The sequence below is a fragment of the Glycine soja genome, chromosome 1, assembly GCF_004193775.1.
Source record: "Glycine soja cultivar W05 chromosome 1, ASM419377v2, whole genome shotgun sequence".
In the NCBI taxonomy this organism is placed as follows: Eukaryota; Viridiplantae; Streptophyta; class Magnoliopsida; order Fabales; family Fabaceae; genus Glycine; species Glycine soja.
The window spans coordinates 41,047,608-41,070,646 of NC_041002.1; the positions used below are offsets into that span (position 1 = coordinate 41,047,608).

The 23,039-nt window shown below is 32.0% G+C and overlaps 2 protein-coding genes across 2 annotated transcripts; one reads left to right on the forward strand and one right to left on the reverse strand.

Moving 5' to 3' along the window:
- The first annotated feature begins 7,531 nt into the window (after positions 1-7,531).
- Positions 7,532-17,984, forward strand: LOC114416040 (AMP deaminase-like). The gene is made up of 20 exons (XM_028380923.1): positions 7,532-8,113; positions 9,273-9,445; positions 9,717-9,921; positions 10,095-10,273; positions 10,362-10,413; positions 10,503-10,630; positions 10,728-10,907; positions 11,268-11,335; positions 11,420-11,562; positions 12,340-12,401; positions 12,807-12,920; positions 13,135-13,275; positions 13,522-13,674; positions 14,588-14,641; positions 14,715-14,825; positions 14,900-15,073; positions 15,171-15,251; positions 16,435-16,533; positions 17,254-17,355; positions 17,497-17,984. Exons 1-19 carry the CDS (start codon positions 7,759-7,761, stop codon positions 17,320-17,322), a joined length of 2,541 nt encoding a protein of 846 aa, XP_028236724.1. The 5' UTR covers positions 7,532-7,758; the 3' UTR covers positions 17,323-17,355; positions 17,497-17,984.
- Positions 17,985-20,107: 2,123 nt separating this feature from the next.
- LOC114405082 (protein SLE3) lies at positions 20,108-21,630 on the reverse strand. Its single transcript, XM_028367762.1, has 2 exons — positions 21,383-21,630; positions 20,108-20,582 (listed from the first exon to the last, which is right to left on the reverse strand). The coding sequence occupies exons 1-2, from the start codon at positions 21,498-21,500 to the stop codon at positions 20,395-20,397; spliced, it is 306 nt and encodes a 101-aa protein (XP_028223563.1). The 5' UTR covers positions 21,501-21,630; the 3' UTR covers positions 20,108-20,394.
- Between the last annotated feature and the right edge of the window lie 1,409 nt (positions 21,631-23,039).

Below are 23,039 nucleotides of genomic sequence, written 5' to 3' on the forward strand. Positions count from 1 at the left end.
ACTCTTCTTATCTTTGTTTATCCTTTCACCATACCACATTTGTGCTCCACATTCTTGACATGTCCAAATAGGGTCCCCAATGTCATGGTAACTTATTAAAAATTGATAATTTGAAGGTTATACACAATCAAGTAGTGCATTTAAATCTCCAATATCATGAAGCTATTAATTTACCTGCATTAATATGTTTAGTTTCATCATCACTACAACTTTCTTTGTCCGTCATTAATGGACTATCAAAATGAAATTCTAAATACAAAAAATTTTAGTTAGTTATAATAGTGTGATCAAGAGGATATTAACTGAGAGTTGCAACATTACTGTGATGAGTACATAATCCAACTAATTTACTTGCATCTTCATGGGACAAATCTGTAGTTTGATCATGAAAATCTTCATGAGAAATCATAGATTCATTATGCAATGTACATCTTCTGAGGTTGACATGATGAAGATGAGACAATTGAAGTAGGATCTATATTTCCCTTTTTATTGCTTGTTACATTTTCTTTTCCAAACTTGTTCATGAGATTCATTCTAAGAAATTTTGTTTGGATGTCGATGAAAGTATGCCTTGATGGTGTAGGATTGTTAGAAACAATCTGACTATTTCTTTGCATAGAATTAATAAACCCATGATTTGAACATATTGATGAAGTGATATCAGCCAAAGGAGTAAAATGTGTACTCTAAAATTGTAACTCATTGGGAAAATTCTTAAATGTAGTGCGAGCCTGCTTTTCTTTATTTGGAATGATATTTTAATAAGTTTGAATTTGCCAAATAAACATAGACACAATGATAAATGATTGTATTTTATTTTACATTTGAAGAGTTAGAGGTTACCTTTCATCATATCTCTATTGCTTTTCTTGTTTTTTCTCTTTTCTTGCAGTATTAATTTCCTTTTTCTCCTTGCTTGAGCAGTTGCATCCATTTTTGTTTTGGCACACCCAGATTACACCAAGGCAAAATCTGGAATAATAAATACAATGTATAAATATACAAAACCAAAACATTTTGTAGAGTTTTAAGGTCTGTATTTTTTTTATCAAAAAATATAGATACTCCTATTACAATATTAGATGAACCTCGTAAAATTTGTTGAGATTGGTTGAATCTTTGTTTTTCAAAAACAAAAGAGAGTGAGTGTGCTACTTCTTTCAAAAGTAGTGTAGAATCTATCTCAGTGACATTGATTCAGCACCTTCAACCTCAAGTAGGTAGTATTTCATTGAACAACTCTTCCTTCTTCAACCTCCTCTTCGCCATGAATTTTACATTAAGCAAATACGTAATAAGGATTTTCAATTTTAGAGTAGTTCAGGAATGGGTGGTAAAGGAAAGCGGGAATGTGTATGGTGCTAGTGGATATCAAAGCAGATTTTCTGAGGTTTTTGGTGGGTTTGGGGTTGAAGGTGATAAAAGAGTAGTCTTTGGTGTGTTTTGGTTGTTTCCTGTTGAAATATTGGTATTGGACTTAGTTCCTCTAAATCTAACTTTGGTCACTTGACCTTCCATCAGGAGTAAAAAGACAATTTGCTTTGACATTATTTTACATGTGATATGCAATATGCCACTTTTTTTTAAGTTAATAATTGGAACTTTAACAATACGTCTCACCTGAAATTTATTCTTATATCAGCTTTAATTGTACAACTTTAATATAATAATTTCAATTTGATGTGTGAAAAAAAGTTACGTTAATTATATAGAAAATGATTTATATAATATGACGTCTTAGTATTGCAGTTAATAATAATACTTATATATGTGTTTCTTGTTATTCTTAAGTCTTTCTAAGTATCTAAGTATATATATTAATGAAAGTAAATATTTGAAAGAATTAAAATCTTGAGATTTGAAACTTGATGCAAGTACAAACAATGTATTACTACCTTAACAGTAAAGAAAAGTTTGTAGACCATAATTAAATACACCTGTAAGTAGAGAAAAAGAAAATACCCTGCATATATATATATATATATATATATAGTGTAAGCAACTCAACTTGATATTTCTTTGGAATATTCACATATTACAAAATATTTCATAATTTTAATACTAAAACCCCTACATACAGTTTAAGACAATTAAACAATTATCAAAATTGAATATCAAAAATAAAAAATAATGATCAAAACTACTCTTTTATCTTTATATTTTTATTAGTAATTGTAATCATAATAATTTATATTATCACAACTGGCATGAACCATTACAACAAGAATTTCATCACTAAATCACAATGTCTATATGCAAATAAGTATAATATTAAAGTTAAAAAGTTTTTCTTCATTTGTACAAATTATAGTATGAGGTGTAGTGACATTCAAAATCTTCAAATGAATATTTTGTTCATAGTAAATAATTAAATGTTTTTAAAGAAACACCTAATAATATCATACTCACTTATGAAGTATAAACATTCACTTTTTTTTTTTCAATAGTGTTAAAATTCATTATGAAATGGATCAAAACTATAGAATTTTATCAGTAGCACTGCAACTTGCTTGTTTATACCATTTTTGTATCACATTTTCTACTTTCCATGGTTTTTAAAAAAATGTGTGATTTGTAATCATAACCCTTCACAAACAAAATATAGAAGTTGTTAACAATATTTAAACCATAGTTTCACACTTAAATCTTGCAATTGTTTCCTGGTCTTTACAACACTTTTGTTGAACATTTTTTTATGCAAACACTATCCCAAAAATGAAATCTTTCAGTTTCACCTTCATGATCCATCACAATGATCAGCTTATACCTTATATTTCAATATTTCAATTAAATGATGAAATGGACAGATATTTTATTGGTGAAACTAAATAATAAACAACACAACACAACACAAAACTTTATGGACTACAATGATAACCTGAACAAAGTTTCATTTAGGGTCCTTTTAAACGACCCACATGTAGCCGAGAACACTTTTGCCTCAAGTACAATACAAACAACTATTGTAGCTCCATGGATCCTTCACCAAGACTTCATCAACAGTCCCAACAGTCAAACAGTATAAATGTTGGTTTGACAAAAAAAATTGTAATATATTAGCACACAGGTGCACAAATTAGATATTCGTTAATAACAAAAGAATGAAATGGAACTTGACTTGTGCCAGTGGTTTTATCTCTCCTAGCCTCACCACTTTTGGATTATGTAAAAATCTACCAAGTGAGGAACCTTGAGATCCCTGAGAAAATTGAGATTGAGAATAGGCATCTTCCTGAGTTACTTCACTAGTATGATATGGCTTGCAAAGAAACAAATATGAAGAACTCTTTTTTATGGTCAAAATCAATTTATAAGGATTTTTGAAGTGTTGGAATATTTTATAGTGTTTTAGGAAATCATGAATTTCTAACATGTCAACATTAATATACATCTTTGATGCTATCTTAGTGTTCTGAACATTACGTGGATATTTATATGCAATTATGTACCAAGAGTTTAGTTTGAATTCTAAATTGAAAATAAAAACATTATAGAATTGATAAGTACTAAATATTGAGCAGTAGGAAGTTTGATTTTGGCAAGTGTTAACATCACAATTAATGGCTGCTTCTCAATTTTGTTTTTATCCAGAGCTGCTCCAAGTTTAGCAGCATAACTTTCCCAAATAGTGACTATCATATCCACATCCCTGCATTACATATTCCATTTTTAGGAGCACTTATAGTGTAACTAAAAATAATTGCTTCTCAAAAATGAATAAATGCTACTAATGAACATACTTTTCATCTCACCATCACTATAAATTAGTTCCTGACATAACATGTGTTCAATCTAGATACAAGGTATCCCCTTATGTTTGCTGACAAACAAAACTCCATACACAATAAGAACAATTTGGTTTATATACTGTGGGGTACCAAAGAAAACAATATAGCAAATGCCATCGTACACTTAGTGAGGCAGCACTACGTCCCAAAACTATCAATTAGAGGGATTGGAAAAAAAATTATTTTCTACCAATGGTTCATTAAGTAAGAGAATCAAACCACTTTACCTTACACTGTGTAAATACCCCGTATGAAGCAAATAGTGGGGAATGAGTAGATCAGACAGCTCTTACAACAAATTGTGAATGGGAATGGACATGGGGACCGAAAATACACTCAAGTCTGATACAAAACCCATAGATCAAGTGATTTGAGCAAACATTGCTGAAAAAGAACACTACCTCAATATGTGTTGCAAAGAGAGAAGACAAAAATAAAATAAAGGAAAGGATCGAGAAGCTCATAGACTTTTGACATAAAAATTGCAGCATTTGTGTATTTATGAACCGATACTCATGGAGTTAAACTGTAAAGTAAAGAAATAAAGAAAATGAACCTGTACTTATGGAGTTTTGAGATAAAACTCGCAGCATTTGTGTGGTTATGAACCGATACTCATGGAGTTTTCAGCTCATGGAGTTAAACCGTAAAGTAAAGAAACAAAGAAAACGAACTTGTACTCATGGAGTTTTGAGATAAAAATCGCAGTATTTGTGTGGTTATGAACCGGTACTCATAGAGTTTTCAGCTCAGGGTTGGTGGTGAGTTTTTCCACCTTCTCTCACTCCATACTGTCTTCTTTCTCCTTCTCTCACTCTAGGCTGTATTCTTTCTCCTTCTCTCTCTGAACTCTGCCCACAACACATTGGTTGGAATACAACACATTGGTTGGAACATAGCACATTGGAACACACAACGTGATGGAGACGTTTTTGGGCGGCAAAATGGATGCATAAAATCTTGACACCTCAACAAAGGAGGGACATTGGTGTAATTTCAATGCATTGCCAGGACCTTGTTTGTATATTATTAGATAATTAGATTCTACATTATATTAATTTATTTTATTATTTATCAATTAAAAATATTTTTAAAAGTCCTATAAAAATAAGAAAAAATTTAACAAGCTACCAAACTTATTCAAATTGAATAACAAAAGATTAGTTTGGTTTGATTTAAGGTTTAGTGTTTGTTTCAAATTGGATATTACATTCAAATACGATCAAACAAAAGTTGCATATTATTTTTATATTTGGTGTAAAAGGCCATTTTGAAATTGTATTGTGCTACACACAGTCCTTAAAATTAGGGAAAAAAAGTTTTTGAGAGTGTAATTTGTCAATCATATTAATTTGTGAATTATTAATCCAACAGTTACATGTAGTGTAAACTTGATGATATCAATATATGTTTAAGGGCCAAAATGAGTGTGAGTATTTTTTCAAAAAAACAAATATGAGATAATAAGTTCAATCTTTGGTTAAGATTTGCTGTTGTGAATTCAAGTTGATTATGTTTCACCTCTTTCTCGTATTAAGACGATATTTTTTTTCCAATCATGATATTTATGAATTGGATCATCCATATAATATACAAAAAAAATTCTATATATTTGATATCTTTCTCTTTATAACTCATTCTAGATCATTACTAAGTTTGATGACTAACCGTGGCTACTATAAAATAAATAATTCAAAAAATCGAATAAAACTATAATAAATACATTAATTTAAATATTTAATCAAAGATTTTTTCATATTAATTATAAACATTGACTAAGTTTGGTGATTAGCATTAACACATATAAGATAAATATTTTTTTTTATCACCAATTATTTTATAACCAAAGACTAATAAAAAATAAACCTTAAAATTACTTAATTAAGGAACACAAACTATTACCATTTATGTCAATGTTGATACATCCTATTAAGGGACATAAGCATCTTGTGTTTTTTTCTTTTACGGGTCATTGTTTTTTTTATCAGTGCATGGTGTGTATTGATATGATATATTTTGCAAACATTTTCAAACATATATTTGTAGAAAAATATATGATATAACTGTCGAAAATAATGTTTGTTCACGTTGGACCACATTTTGGTTATTCAGCTATCAATTTGACTAATATACACGTAATTGGGCTAATCTTATCTTCGGCTGTGTCCTTATTGTTCGATTTTCACTCGTCTTCAAGGCACATTCCATTGCTCTTATTATATATCTAAAATATTTAATATTAATTATCTTAATACAATTCATATCAAATTTAATAAGTTTATTGAAATAAAAAAGAGACATAGATTATAATTTTTTTTCCAGTATTTTCTTTTAAAATGATTATGTTGACTAATTACTATTTTTTGATTATTAAATAGATATAAATAGAGATACATGTTTTTTTTAATATTTTGCACTTGTGATAAAAAGTTATATTATAATTTTTTGAGTAATAATAGTTAGAAATTTAATCATCTCCTCACCTATTCACTTATGTTATGCATAATCTTTTTTACATCAAACGTGAAATAAAAAATTTATTGTGAAAAATAGTATAATTTTTAAATAAACAAATGAATCCTTAGTTACTTTTCAAATAAGTAATAAATAACTCTTATATATGTTTTAAAATTTATTCCTTGAAGATCCTAACGAACAATCTGCAAAGCAGCTTTCAAATAAAAAGAAAACCAATATAAAAGTCATATAGTTACAGAGATATAATCATTAATCTATTAATAATAAAAAATAAAACAAAATAATAGTACCCCGGTAAAAGTTGATACTACTAAAGTTACTGTTACGGAAAAAGTGGACCCAACTCAGGTTATACTCTTTTTTAACCCCATCTCCACCAGCAAAAAGCTGATAGTGAAATTTGCGAAGAAAAGGAAGTTTAAGTTTAGAAAATTACTCCTAATAATTACAACTTTAATGATGATGGTACACTTACTGGATAAAATATACAATTGCATATCATTGTTGATAGGATTGTATTTGATAAAATATTTTATTAATTTTTATTTTTTTAATAATTAAAAAAATTGTTTAATTATTTGATAAATAATAATTTTTAAGTAGATTTTAATATTTTTAGAAGGTTAAATAGTATTGTTTAAATATTATTTTAATTTTTTATATTATATTATATATTTTTTATTTTTAATATATTTATCAAATTTTTTAATTATCTTTTTTAAATAAATTATAATTTTATCATTTTCTGTCTTTTATTAAATATTTATAATTTAATAAATTAAATTTTCAGTTAATTTAATAAAAAAATCACTGTTAAAATACTAACTTCTTAAGATAATTTTTTTAAAGAGGATAAGAACTATGTATTAATAATGTAAAATAATTTTTATATTATTATTCGATCATAAAATTATTATTTAAATTATTTTAGTATATTTATTTTAAAAATTAATAAAATTTATCATATATATATAATATTGTGATTGGATTATGTATGTTATTATCTAATCTTTTTTAAGTTAACAAACTTATAAGACGAGAGACTAAAATTAAAATTATTTAACTCTATCAATCAATGTGTAAAGTTTTTTTTCTCAATAGTTAACTAGTATTAATTGTTTTTCTCTCTCTTAAATAAATACATACAAAGACAGAGTAAAGAGAGAGAACCATAAAAAAAAAAAACAGAGAGAGAGAGGTATCCATCCAATCCATCCACGTCCTATCTGCGTCGTTTGTGTATAAATAGCAGAGCGCGAGCCAATACTTGTCTCCATTTAACACAGAGCGAACTCTGAGAGTGCTTTCGCAGTTTTCACTCACTGTTCAGTAGTAGGGTTTTTCTTTATCCCTTTTTCTTCTCTCTTCTCTCTTTCACCACTTCAACACAACGCTCATATTTCATTCATTTTCGTGAAGGCGCAAACGATTTCAGTTAAAGAGAGAAACTCGGGGAAGAGAGATAGAGAGAGTCAGCGATTGATCATACATGGATACGCACGCGGTGCATTTGGCCCTGGCGGCGCTCGTCGGAGCCTCCGTCGTGGCCGTGTCGGCGTACTACATGCACCGCAAGACGCTCGCGCAGCTGCTGGAGTTCGCGCGTACGGTCGAGAGGGAGGCTGACGCCGGCGGCTCCGACGCTGAATCGCCGCCGGCGCACGCGAAGAAGCGCCGGGGCAGCTCCAGGAAGCGCCGCAACGGCGGATACCGCCGGGGCTCCGCGTCGCTGCCGGACGTCACGGCGATCTCTGGCGGGTTCGACGGGGACGAGAAGCGGAACGGGCCGGTGCACGTCGAGGGGATTCCGGCGGGGCTGCCAAGGTTGCACACGCTCCGGGAAGGTATGGCTGCGGTGGAAATTTCCAGGTTTAATCTGGGATTATGTGATTTTGTGGTTTTTTATTGTTTCTCAAGATTTTTTTTAATGAGAGTAGTGTTAGTTGTTTTGTGTTGGATTTTATTTGGTTAGTGTGTGGAAGTCATTTGATCGGTTTTGTGGAGCTTGGATTGTGAATAGTGTGGAGAACTTTCTAATTAAGGAGTAATTAAGGAGTGTGGATGTTTCTTTTTTTTTTTGGTGTGACATGGGAAATTGGAAGGAATTGATTCCGATGTTTTTGTTGATCGTCTGTTTTATGATTGTTTGATACTAGTTTGCATTCATGTATTTTTTTTATCTGTGAAACAGGGTTACTTGGGCATAAAATAAGACAAAAGTGAGGATATTGCTGGATGTAGACGAGTCTCCATAGCAATTTAGAAATCTGCAGTTTAAAGACCCGAACTTGTTGACCTATTTTCACCTATAATTGTCAGAAATTTATTTAGGAATACCTCAATGATTTTTACTAATTTTAGATCATTTTAAAGGCTGGATTATAATGGTTCACTAAAATTTATGTCACTTGGAGTTTAGGAGCTGGCATGGACCAAGAGATATGATATGATTTAACGTCTGAACTTATAATTGTTCACTAAAAAGTAAGCAAACTATTAGGTGTAGTAGGTTCCAATGAACAAAACGGAGATTACATAAAGTCAGATGGAAATGAAAGTTAAAGTGAGAAGAAAGTATAAGGGAAATAAACCGAAGTATTGGAATGACTAAAAGACTGAATAAACTTATCCCTGTTGAATAATTTCTCTTTAGTGGATCAGTCTTCTTGGACCCATATTCCTGATAAACTAGCTAGGAATTCAACAATACAGTATTAGAAGATCATCCTTTTTCTTTAAGAAAGTTATAATTCTCTGTTTTTTTTTTTTTTTTGCAATTTTTACTGATATACCTTTGCAGTGGCCCCAGAATTAAGATATACTTTAAATTCTTTCCTGTTTTTAATCTATGGAAAGGTTCTCTGGCAAATGTTGCAGTAGCATCAACCATTGTTTGCATTATACTACACATCTTTCTGATGCACTACCTGCCCATGAACAGAAATTGTCTGTTTGAAAGTGTTCATCTTCATTTTTTTGCTGACTAAGATATGTTTCTTACAGGAAAATCATCCCAATCTGGTTCCTTTAAGAGAAGTCTTTTAAGACCAACTTCTCCCAAGTCCCCTGTTGCAAGTGCCAGTGCCTTTGAAAGTGTAGAAGGATCAGATGATGAAGATAACATGACAGACAAAGTTAAACTTGATACTACATATCTGCATGCAAATGGGACTGTTGTAAGTGTGTTATGCACATGAATTAGGTTTATCATTCATTTGATATTCTATATAAAAAGGAGGTTTACTTTGGAGATGATAATTAACTTTCTCTGTTTCTCTCTCCCTACTTTCTTAATGCCTGACCTGTTTCCCTGGGCTTGAATTAATCCAGCCTTTTCTATTGCTCTTTCGCTATGCTTTGATCATCACATGACACAGGGCTCTATATTAGCTAAAGCAAAAAAATTGAATGATCTGTGAGTTGAAAATTGAAATCACCTGTATGCAGGGTCCAGAAGGTAAAATCCCATTTGAGACTTTACCTAATCATGTTAATGCCAATGGAGAGCAGATGGCAATTACACCGAGTATGATCCGCTCTCATAGTGTTTCTGGTGACCTGCATGGTGTGCAGCCTGATCCAATAGCAGCTGACATTCTGAGGAAAGAGCCAGAGCATGAAACTTTCACAAGATTGAGAATAACTCCTCTTGGTATGAACTCTGACATGTTACTCTTCCTCATTCTCTTGAGTGCAAAGAAATTGCTTTGAATGGGTTTTTCATGGGATGTATAGAATCCCCCTCCTTCAAACACTTGTTTGATTACAATATTTGCATATCTGGAAAATTTATAGTAAACTATAATTGTTATATTTTTTGTTTAGAGGCTCCGTCACCTGATGAAATTGAAGCTTATGTGGTTCTGCAAGAATGCCTTGAAATGAGAAAAAGATATGTTTTTAGAGAAGCTGTTGCTCCGTGGGATAAAGAAGTTATATCCGACCCCAGCACACCCAAGCCTAACCCAGATCCATTTTTATACATTCCTGAAGGAAATTCTGATGTGAGTTTTTTTCTCCCACCACTGAAAACTTGGATCTCCCTATGTTATATGCTGTGATTAAATTAGTTGTATTTCTCTTGTGCTACAGCATTATTTTGAAATGCAAGATGGGGTTATTTGTGTATATCCAGATAGAGATGGTAAGTAACAGGAATTTGTTATTGATAAACTTGGTAATTTTATCACCACTCAAGGTGGGATCTTATGCATGCTTGCCTATTACTTGCAGCAAAAGAAGAGCTTTTTCCTGTAGCTGATGCAACTACATTTTTCACTGATCTTCATCACTTACTTCGAGTCATAGCAGCAGGGAATATAAGAACTTTATGCCATCATAGGCTCAATCTTCTAGAACAAGTACATCTCTAATTTACTGAAACAAACTGCAGCCTATGCTTGTATTTTAATTACATACAAGAATCAATTGTTGTTTGACAATTTCTGTATTTTTCAGAAATTCAATCTTCATTTGATGCTAAATGCGGATAGAGAATTTCTTGCTCAGAAGAGTGCTCCACATCGAGACTTCTATAATGTTAGAAAAGTTGATACTCATGTCCACCACTCAGCATGCATGAATCAGAAACATCTTTTAAGGTTCATAAAGTCAAAGCTGAGAAAAGAGCCTGATGAGGTGATATTCTGGATCTTGCTGTGATGTAACATACTCTGCAGTAGCCCCCTTTTTTCCCCTCTCAGATGAACTGTATGACATAAGTGATAGAGCACAAATTGGATTTTTTTAAGAGTGTAAATATAAATTTGTGCATTTTCTTGTGAGTATTTAATGTAATAATATATTAATATAATTTAGTGTATCTATTAGCTTGATGGATTATGAAATGTTATTGATATGCCTGAAATGATTGGCTTATTGTCATCCCTTGCAGAAGTATGTAGCATGATGAATTATGTTATTTTTTAATCTCTGATACATGTGAATTATATATTTTACGAAGCTGATGTGCACTGTATATACTTTTAACATTCTCAGGTTGTAATATTTCGAGATGGGACATATCTAACGTTGGAAGAGGTTTTCAAGAGTTTAGATTTGTCTGGGTAATGAGCTTTTGTAATTATTATAGTTATAATTGGCTAGCTGTATGTTTTAGGAATTAATCCTCTGCTGTCCTTTTTTAACAGATATGACCTCAATGTTGACCTTTTGGACGTTCACGCAGACAAGAGTACTTTTCATCGCTTTGATAAGTTCAATCTTAAATACAATCCTTGCGGTCAAAGTAGGCTCAGGGAGATATTTCTTAAGCAGGATAATCTCATTCAAGGTAACATTTTTTTTTGGGTATAACAGTCCTATCACCTGTGTTACTTTAATCAAATTCAAAGTGGCTGAAATATCCCATGGTTTTGTGCAGTATTTTTACTTAATAAAATCTACTTAAAAGTTTCAAATGAGGTTTTTCTATCACAGATTAACATCATCCAAACTATGGATCATGTGCAGAAACTCAGCGTGCTTTTAAACCTATCAATATGACTCCCTAAACACCTGAAAGCACTCATATTCAATGTAGGGAAGTTTTCTGCACATGCCTGAGTGGGTCAATATACACTGGTTTGTGCATTTTGGTAGTGCAGAAGTTGTGTTGGTGTAGTTGGGTATTTTTGCATATGACCCAAAGTTGGAGGGCTTTCTTGAAGCCTATATCAATATTGTAGAATCCTGTATTGCACTAATTTATTGATTGTTGTATATACAATCTTTTAGGTGGATGCATCTCAATGCTTGTTATGCAGTATTATATCATCAATTTATTTAGGAAATGCAGTGCAGTATAAATAAAATCCTCTCTTCTAAGGAGTAGTATATATTTATCAAGGTTTGAAATTTGAATTTCAAACAGCCATGGTCATCCTTGGAAGAACTTCTATATTGCTTTTGTGAAAGCATTTGCTAATGCCACCTGTGGGTTCATAAAGAGTGAAAAGACTATAAATGAATGGCTTCCAATTATTATTAGGTGTTTATGATTTGTTATCTGTCTTCAATATTTTAGCATCTTTACTTCTATGTTCTAATACTTTTTTCTTGCATTGAATAGGTCGTTTTCTTGGTGAGTTAACTAAGCAAGTGTTTTCAGATCTTGCTGCCAGTAAATATCAGGTGCTTTCTTGAGTCTTTGTGTGTAAACACACACATATACGTCCTTTTTTATCATGTCAGTGATGTAAGACAGTCTGACAGTGCTTCTTGGCAGGGTATCGTGATGAAAAATATTTCTCTACGGCTGGAGTTCTCTTTTGACTTAAATATCATATACTGTTTGATTGTAGGAATTCAATATTGTACCATAACAATCATTTTCTTACCTTAAACATAAATAAGACTGATCCCAACAATGTACATCTACCACTACCCAATGATGCAATAATGTTCATAAGTATGAGGACCTATGTTGGCCAATGTGTTTGGACTTGTTGACAATAATTTACCATTTCTTGACTGTAGTTTATATATGCTCATCCCCATCTAGATGTTAACTTATTTCTGTGCCTTATTTATTCACAGATGGCTGAATATAGAATATCAATATATGGTAGGAAGCAAAGTGAGTGGGACCAACTAGCCAGTTGGATAGTGAATAATGATTTGTACAGCGAGAATGTCGTTTGGTTGATTCAGGTATTCTTTAATTATTTGTTTAGAGCACAGATTGGTTTTATTTCTCATAATGATATGGCAACAATTTATTATTTCTCCCAATCTACAAACTATTTTGGACTGCTAAATAATAAGAATTTGGGGAGCTTTTCCTGCTTTTCATTTATTGCCTTAATTTGCTCAGCCAATTATATAGTGTTAGCAATTGATGGTAGTTCTTATAAATGTCTTGCAGCTTCCACGGTTGTACAATGTGTACAAAGAAATGGGAATTGTGACATCATTCCAGAACATGCTCGACAATATTTTCATTCCACTTTTTGAGGTCACTGTCAACCCAGATTCACATCCTCAGCTGCATGTTTTCCTGAAACAGGTGTGTTATTCATCTACGTTGACCTTTTGGAGTAAACAGCCAATTTTAGTCCTCCAAAGATGAAGTGTCTTTAGATTTGTCCTCATCATAATGTTTGGTTCAGCTTAATCCTAGATAAATAATTGCTTATTTTTCAAAAGCTCCCACACAAAGCTCAGAAAAAAATAATTATTTTTCTAAAATAAGCTGAACCAGACATTATCTTATTTCAGTACTGTATGGTATTAATTCTCTACACTTTTTTAGGTTGTTGGGTTGGATTTGGTTGATGATGAAAGCAAACCTGAAAGACGGCCAACAAAACACATGCCTACACCTGAGCAATGGACTAATGTTTTCAATCCGGCATTTTCATACTATGTCTATTACTGTTATGCAAATCTTTACACCTTAAACAAGGTATGTAACTTTTTCTCCAGAATATGTATCAATTTTTTACGGCTTATCTATTTACTCTTTCAAGAAGAAAACAAGCTTCTTTTTTACTGATTATGGAAAGAATAAAAAAAGGAACCAAATAGTGGTTGTTCTCTTCTTATTCTCTGCATAGATATGTTGCATAGTTCTAGAGGTGTTTATAGGTTGGTTTTGGTTGGGATTAAGATGTAATAAAATGCAAACCCACCACATTAGTTAGGTTGGTTTGATTCAGTTTTTAAAAATCTTTTTGGCCAATTCAAACCAAATCAATCCTATTAAGATTGGATTGGTTTGTGGCTTGAGTTACCAGGTTAAGATAAAAAAAATTATTATATGTTTTTTAATTTTGTTCCTCACATTATCTTCTTTATAAGAGAACATTTTTTAATTTTATATTACTACTAGCTAAAATGGTTGTTGTTTATTATTTTAATTAATATATTGCATGTCTTATTTATCTCTTTCATAAGTATGGTAAATCAGTTGGATAGCAATCATGGCCAATTAAACTTAATCACAATAAGTAAGGCGAAAATGGATGAAAAGAACAGAAGTAGATGCGAGCTAGATATTAAAGTTTAACATGTATAAATTTAAATGTTTAAAAATTAAAAAAAGGTTAATTGGGTAATCAGATTGATTTGGGTTGTAAAAATAAATTCTGAGAACTGAATTGGGTAATTGGTTTAGATTATCAAGTTAATTAGGTCAATCATCCAATGAATATTACTACTACATATTTCTCATATATTTTTAATTCTCCCAGTTGCTCTTTTCTGTCTCTTAATATAGTAATGTATTCCAATAATTTTCTGCAACTTCATCATCAGTGTTTGAATTTTTGAGCTTTGTTTTGACACACCAAAGTTAACCTAATATAATTATTTCTCAGCTTCGAGAATCAAAGGGAATGACAACAATCAAATTCCGTCCACATTCTGGAGAGGTATATATTTGAATATATTTTCTGTCTATTTGTTAACTGTTTTGAGGAGACTGATGCATCATATTCGCTTTAGGCTGGTGATATTGACCACCTTGCAGCAACCTTTCTCACGGCTCACAACATTGCACATGGAATCAATTTGAAAAAATCTCCTGTGCTTCAATATTTATATTATTTAGCCCAGGTATGGCCCTTTTTTCAATTGATTACTTGGTTGTGATATTTGTAGTTGCTAATTTTAGTTTATTTTTTTATTAGATTGGGCTGGCAATGTCTCCTTTGAGCAATAACTCCCTATTCTTAGACTACCATCGGAATCCTTTTCCAATGTTCTTCTTACGGGGTCTGAATGTGTCACTTTCTACTGATGATCCTCTCCAAATTCACTTAACAAAGGAACCATTGGTTGAAGAATATAGCATAGCTGCTTCTGTGAGCTCTCTGTCTCTCTCTCTCTCCCCCCTCTCAATCTGGGCATGGCATATGAACAAGCAATGCTCACATCCAGGACATAATTCTTACTTTACAGGTGTGGAAGTTGAGCTCATGTGATTTATGTGAGATTGCCCGTAATTCAGTTTATCAATCAGGTTTCTCACATGCTTTAAAGGTACATTTCTCGTCCTGATTCTCTTGTGAATGAAATCCTCTACCCCTCAATGCAATTTTTTAAATTCTTATCCTGACATGTGTCCAGGGGCACCCAGAGTTGTGATAGACCATAGATCACCATGACCCAATATGCAATATCAACATTTAATACGATTATCTTAATGTACTACAGTCCATTATCTTTTAGTATTTTTTAGTTCGAGTTGATTATAGTTATTTTGGTGAAAATAAAATAAAATTCTACAGCCTGCTATAAATTTTTATTTAAATCTACGATAGAATATGGGGCAGTGAACAGCAATACAGCATATTAGCTGTGAATATGTTGACTACAAATAGCTCTATTTTTTAATAGAGAAGACTCCAATTTGTGCCCTCCGACTTAGGTTCAATACCACTTGGTCTTCAAGCTTAAAATTACAAGATCCCTTAACATTGTATTTATCCTTCTGTAGAGTTGTCTGTCAAACATCAATGGAAATTGCGGTGCTAAAATCATGTCACCATTTGTTGATCTAATTTCTTCTTCAAAATAATTTAATTTATACTTCTCCAACATAGTCTCTATGCTCAAATCTAGAGCACTTTGGTCCTGAAACTTAAAAAAATGTGTCAAGGATTATTGTGCATTCTTCAGAAAGCTGAGAGATTCATGTGTTTGAAGTTGGAGCGGGTAAACTGGACTTCTCGGAGAATCACACCACAAAAGCTACTTCTTGTAGTTGGAGAGTCCAAGGCCGTCTAAACCCCACGTAGAATCCATACTTCCCACACCTTGCAATTGAATTCTAACATCCTACCACCACGCTCTGCAACCCTGGCACTTTGTGGGATGACTATGAACTAGCCATTTGGCAAACATTGGAATGTCAGCGTCACCACCTGTTTTAGGTGAGAAACAGTGGAAAGCTTTGATAGAGTGATGCCATTGATACCTTGGAAGACCCACACCTCAAAAACTAATCGTTGTAGCTGGAGTGGCCAAGACCTTTTAAATCCCACTTTAGAATCATTTGAGGGACTCAAGTCTCATACCTTACAATTGATTGGCTGAATCCTAACATTTTTCTTTTATGATGAAAGTGAAATGATAGTCTGAATCCAAATTAGGTTATTACATGAAACATACATACCTGTTACTAAATCATAGCGTTTTAAAACTGATCTGTTTCTTGTTTTAGTCACATTGGATTGGTAAGGAGTACTACAAGAGTGGGCCACGCGGAAATGACATTCAGAGAACAAACGTTCCTCACATCCGGTTGGAATTCCGTGATACGGTATGGACTTATTTATGGTTAAATTATTTATATAACTTGTTACAGCTGTTAATTTTTCACACAATTTTAATTAAATTACACTATTCATGTATGGTTGAATTATAAGGATCTTGGGAATGGGACACAAAATTTATTATTTATTAAATTATGTTAATTACTTGAAGGTGAAAATTGAACTGCTTCTAGTTTTAATTTTCTATCTCTGATTTACATGGTTCTAAGGGCATTGCCATCTTAACAAGACCTTTTTCTTGGTGTGTGTATTTAAATATGGTGCAAAATAAATTTTGGTCCCTATTTCACTCTTCGAGTTTTAATCCTTATAATTGCCTGACCTGAAAAAATCCTTGTAATTCTTTTCCTTGGATATTGGCCCTTATAGTTTCATAGTACTATTAAGATTTTGGACTCTCAAGGACCATTACCTTGATATGTATAGCGAGCAATCTTTCTTGGAAAATTGAGCTATTTTTTATTAATAGAAGTTATAAGGAATAGAATCTGAATATGTTATAAGTATGGTGTTGAATGTTGATACTCAACAATAGGGAACAAAAATTGAGTGAAAACATAGAAACCGATACAAAAATATTATATAAGGATCAAAACCAAAATTAGAGGAAATAATTGTAAGGAAAAAAGTCTACTTCAAATCTTAAAATGTTTCCTAATTATGGATTTGTTGAAGGAAAAAATCACACTAAGAATGCTGTTTTGCAGATTTGGAGAGAGGAGATGCAACAGGTTTATTTGGGCAAAGCCATCATTCCTGAGGTAGTAGACAAATAAGATGCCAGGGGGCATTCCTTTCATACACATGAGGTTGTAAACATGTTCTGTATTACCTTATTTCCTGTTCTTCAGTTTTTGAAATGTGTGGTGCAGGTTCTTATTGTTTACGTATTGGAATTTTGCATTTCCTTACTTGCTCTGAAGTTACCTGAATCCGCTCACTTGTTGTAGGTAGAAAGTATCCTCAAACCCTTGCAGCGTCAGAGATGTACCTGCAGGGCTGAAGACATACAATGCTGGTCTGATGATATGAGCCAGGTACATACTATAGAGAATCAACAAGATCGATGAGCTTGAGCATCGAACAAGGTTTTACAGCTACAAATCGACGTACCCGTGGGGTTTTTTCTATCCTTGGGTTAGAGTTAAAATTATTAGGGTTAGCAATTAGTTCATGCTTCAAGCAAAATGATGCCTGTCGGTGTTAGAAATGTATGTTAGTAATGTAAGTTATGATCCTTTGAAGGGAGAGAGATATTCATCTCCCAAAATTTTGATTCCCATTGTTTATCGATAATAATATATCGTGAACGACAGTTGAGACTTGAAAAACGGTGGCTCTATTAGTTTTACCGTAATGGTATACGATGCCATAATGAGGCTTATCCTGTTTAACGTAATATGAGTAAAGGTGGCCGTTAAGTGTTAAGTTAGTTTTATCCGCGGATAGTTATTTTCATCATTTGCATGGGGCATTATTTGCATAGCTAAGTGAATAGAATTACTGATCTGCCAAGAATGATTAAGGAATAAATTCTCAAAAAAATATGGGTTTGATTCTCATTATTGACGAAATGATGAATAATTTATAAGTATTTTTATAATTGTTTCGTTCGTCTTAGTTCTGATGAATTTTTAAGATTCAGTGCACCTAAAACTTTTATTTTGAAAAAAAAGAGAAACTGGTCTGTTAAGTAGGGACCTATGATTTAGCTGATGGTTTGGCCAATTCAACATGTAAATCTCTTTTGTGGAGGGATATTATTGGGGTCGCATGGCTCGATCAGTTTTAATATAGGGTTGAGTCTTTATCTACCTTCTAATAAAAACTAAAAATAAAAAGAATCAAATTTATTCTTAAAAGTGAAACACTTTTGAGTTACTTTGTCCTACAAGATAAAAATTTAAATTTGATTTTTAATGTGCAAAAAATATAAATTAATCTAACAAATAATTTAATTAAATTAGTTCTCAGAAAAAAATTTAAATTTGACTTTTAATGTGCAAAAAATATAATAAATTAATCTACCAAATAATTTAAATGATAAATTAATTTATCAAATAATTTAATTATAAAATTGATCTTTTAATTTTATAATTTAATATCAAATTAATTTTAAAAATATATAGATTAATTCTTGATCATTACTAATGAATGATATAATGATCCTACAAATTTAACTATAAGATTAATCTATCGTATTTCTTTTTATATTTAAAAATTTAATTTATATTTTTTTATCGTTAGAAGATTAATTTATCCCTCACTTTTGAAACAAATTTGATATTTATCCAAAAATAAATAAAATCAGAATACAAGGTTGGCTTCGTACGGAATGTTTCTTCTCTCAGCCTTTTACTTTACCCCCTTTTGTTAACATTGCCCAATCAACTGAAAACAAGTAATGCTGGACAATTTTGCAACACATAAAAATTGGTTGCGAAACAGAAATAACAAGTATAGAATTAGTGTAAAATGTCGGTAAGTCATTACAAATGTCAGTTCTTGATTAATCTGTCAAGTCGGTTGTGTCTTAAACAAAACATTAGAACAACGTAGCATCTAAAATGTAATTGCAGACGTTGCTTCTTGCTCTAATCTGTCATATGCACTTTTTCGCTCTAGTTGGGAGCAACGAATAGGATCCCGAGGATTGCTCAACAGAGATTGGATAAACTTCTCCTAAGGTAAGAGAAGAAAACAGAAGTACTTCTCTTAGTGAGAAATGTGGAATCAATTTCTTTATTAAGCAAGTCAAAATTACACAAACTGCAAAATAATTTTTTTTTCTGAAAAAATTAGCATACTAATTTATAAAAATCCTCTTGTATAATTAAAAGAAATTTTTAAAATTAGTTCAAACTCTAATCTAAACCTGATCGAGTCTTAGAATGAATAGATGCTCATGCATGGAAAATTGGCAAGTCTGCGAAAATTTCGCAAATTCTCCCTTTGCAAAATATATACAACTATGTTGGAAGTTTAACAGTAACACGACCCAAAACTAGAGCTGCTGCTTATTTGTAGTAAAAGCATGAGCAATATAAGACGCTTATTTGTATGCAAGCATTACAAAATTTACATGTAGGAGTTGTGATTTTTTAAAAATTTAGAGATTTATTCATAGACAGCAAATCAGTATTTATTATCATTTCTAATATTTTTTTCACTCCATTAATTTAGTTGCTTCAAGACGACGACGTTCCCTTACCAAAGTCATTCGACAATGGCATGATTTGCTTTATAATATTATTCGTGATTAGAGAACAGCATGTATTTTTGTGATAATATTCGTTTTGGAAAGATATTTGTTTTCCGACGAAAAAAATTCTACTAAGGAAAAGAAGAAAGATTTTAAACCTAGAGAGAACTTCAGTGTTGCTGGACATCGATACAAGACAAAAAATAAAAATAAAAATTGAAAAGGAATTAAGTTGATCTGGAATTACGTAATATGGTTTTTTGCCACGATAAGTTAACATAGTTAAGAACATTACTTCTAGTATTGAACGTGGTCTCCATAGATACATACATAATAGTGAAATGGAGGCACGATAAATATATTACACGAACAAGAGATAAAAAAAAGCTTGCATTATTTTTTAGATAGCTATAGTAGAGCCATGCCTCACTCATCAGTTACACCCCATAAGAGAAACACACATGCAAAAGAAACCCTAAAACACTAAACATGCTAGCTAATAATTTCACGACACAATGACATGACACTTTGACCTAGCTGCTACCTATACCATTTTTATAACCTATTCTTTCCTAAAACACTAAGACACTAGCATTTAAGCTAGCATAAGAACACACTACATATGATAGTGAAGGGTGTTGCATGATCACTTGTTCTGGTTCTTGTCTTGGTTATTACCAGTCCTGAACTTGGACTCATCGATGTCAATGGCTTCCTCTTGAGCACGTTCTTCTCCTGACTTGTCCATAGTGCTCAACCCACCTTTGCGTCCCATTTCATGGTACCCTTCTGTCCCCAGCTGCTCCTTCCTTGTTTTCCCTCCCCTGCTCCTTCCTAGTTATATGATTACAATAACCAAAAATAACAAACCCCAAAATCCAAAGTCAGATATTGTTATCAAGCAGAATACCGAAACACACTAAAATAAATTCATCAATCGCACTTCGAGAGAAAAATAATGGTTGAGATATTTATGGAATATCAAACAAAATACCAAACACAAAAATGACTTCATCAATCATTACACTTGAGAAGAAATTAATAGTGATCTGAGATATTTATGGAAAAGATGGAACTTTTTTACGCCTCTAATGAAAGTGTCCATAACTTAAAAAGGATAAGAAAGTAAAATAAAAAATGATGATATGATTTCAGGAAAATGAAAGATAAAAAAGAAAAATTGAAAAATATGTGAAGGACAAATATGATAGGTTTCAATGGAAAATGATGGACAAATGTAATGAATAATATCGACAAAAATGTGATGGACAAATATGATAGATAACAGTGATTTCAAAGAAAATGATGAATGACATAGGTAATAATGATTTTAATGAAAAGAATAATATAGATAAAAATTTGATGGACAAATATGATGAATAAATGTGATTTCAATGAAAATGATGAATAAATGTGATGTATAATAATTTGAAATGATTAAGTGATGTGATGTATAATAATAATCTGAAAGAAAGTAAAAAATAACGAGAAATATGTAAAGTGTCATGATGAATAATAATACTTTGAAAATAAAATTTTTAAAATAGAGAGATTCATCTAGCACAAATATAAAAAAAAAAAAGTAAAAAGTATGGAAACAATTATAATTAGTGTTCTATAAATTGATAATAAACCTTCAGCAAGATGTTGCTGGGCCTCAAGGCTCTTGCCACCAGTGCCACCCGGAACAACAGTCTCTCCTTGCCTTGCCCTTTCATCAAGCTCTTGCTTGTTTTGTTGATGAGATGCCATGTTTCTTTTCAAACTTGCAAATTTCTCTCAATAAACTTCGGATGGTTATTATTATGCGATTGCAACGTTAACTTGGTTTTGTGTTCAAAGCTATGCTATGTGACAAGAAGAGATAGGTTAAAGGGTTTATATAGAGAACAAAATGTGACATATTCACATATAAATTAATGTTTCGTAACTCATATATATCCATGCATTGTAATTAGAGGGGATTAACCAGAAGGTGACAACGGGTTAAAATGAAAAAGTAAGTGTTGCCATGCACTGACACGTGCAACACAGACGCGGCTAAAGGAGAAAGAAGACACGCAGGTGCTGTAACTCTCCAAGTGACACGTGTGAGGTCTAGAGCATAGTGAAGCTTAGCATTGGTTTCTCGGTTAAGGTTGTCTCTACCGTCTTGGGGTGCTATGTTGTTGAGTGTTTTTGGGTCGTTCATGCAGTTAAGTTAGGTGTGCTTCATTTGCATGGAGAAATTATCTTCTTGTGCGCATATGATCACTAATAATCGAAACACCTAATGGAATTTCTTAATGAGAAAAAATTATCAACTAATAGTGTAAAACCGTCATTTAATTATAATTTATTATATATAATAAATTTTTTTTTTATAAATACTTAATTTAAAAATCATATTAATAATAAATTATGATCGGACAAGTATTTTAAATTGATAAAAGATGAACATTAAACTTTCTTAATTTACTTGATTACTTATTACATAAAATTAATTTGAGTAATGTGCTATTATCCTGAAAGTAAAAAGTGTACATAGACAATATAAATGATGACATATTGGCCCAAAATTATAAAGAGTGTGATTTAAGTAATAATATGAATATATATTTAGGGAGCAACATGATATTAAATAGTTATCGAGATATTTTTTTGACATTTAAAAAATTATTTGACATTTTCACAATGTCTTCCACTTTTTAGAGATTAAGTAATTGTTTATTCCATAAAATTTGTTAAAAGATATATGGACACTATTAATTTTTCTTTTAGTTGATCATATACTCCAAGAAATATCTATTATAAATAGATTTCTTGTATTCAAGTGATCGTCAATGATACGAACCTAACAGAAGAAGCACCAGCTACAGGGGTGCAAAAGGGAGAAGAGACCATAACAGAAGAAACACCAGCTACAGGGGTGCAAAAGGGAGAAGAGACCAAGAGCAAAAGAAGAATTGTGAAGCCCACCTACCTTGCAGATTATGTTTGAGCTGAAGAGGGCAATACCGGAAAAAGGGGGAAATTAGAGAATCTCCACCAAATCATGCTTGCAGCACCTTATTTCCTCGTGGGCAAAATAGCAATAGGAATTCTGTTACTAGAATATTCGTAGGAGAGCAATTATCCAAATTCTGTTATGGGAATGTCTATATAATACTATGTAAATAACAAGCTGAAGCAGAAAAATAAGAAATCCCTTTTTCCTCACCTTGTTAATTCTCCCCTTTCTCCCCTGAATTTCTGGAGGAACTGACCCTCGAAGTCAGTAATACAGCTTGCACCTAACAATTTTGGTGCTCT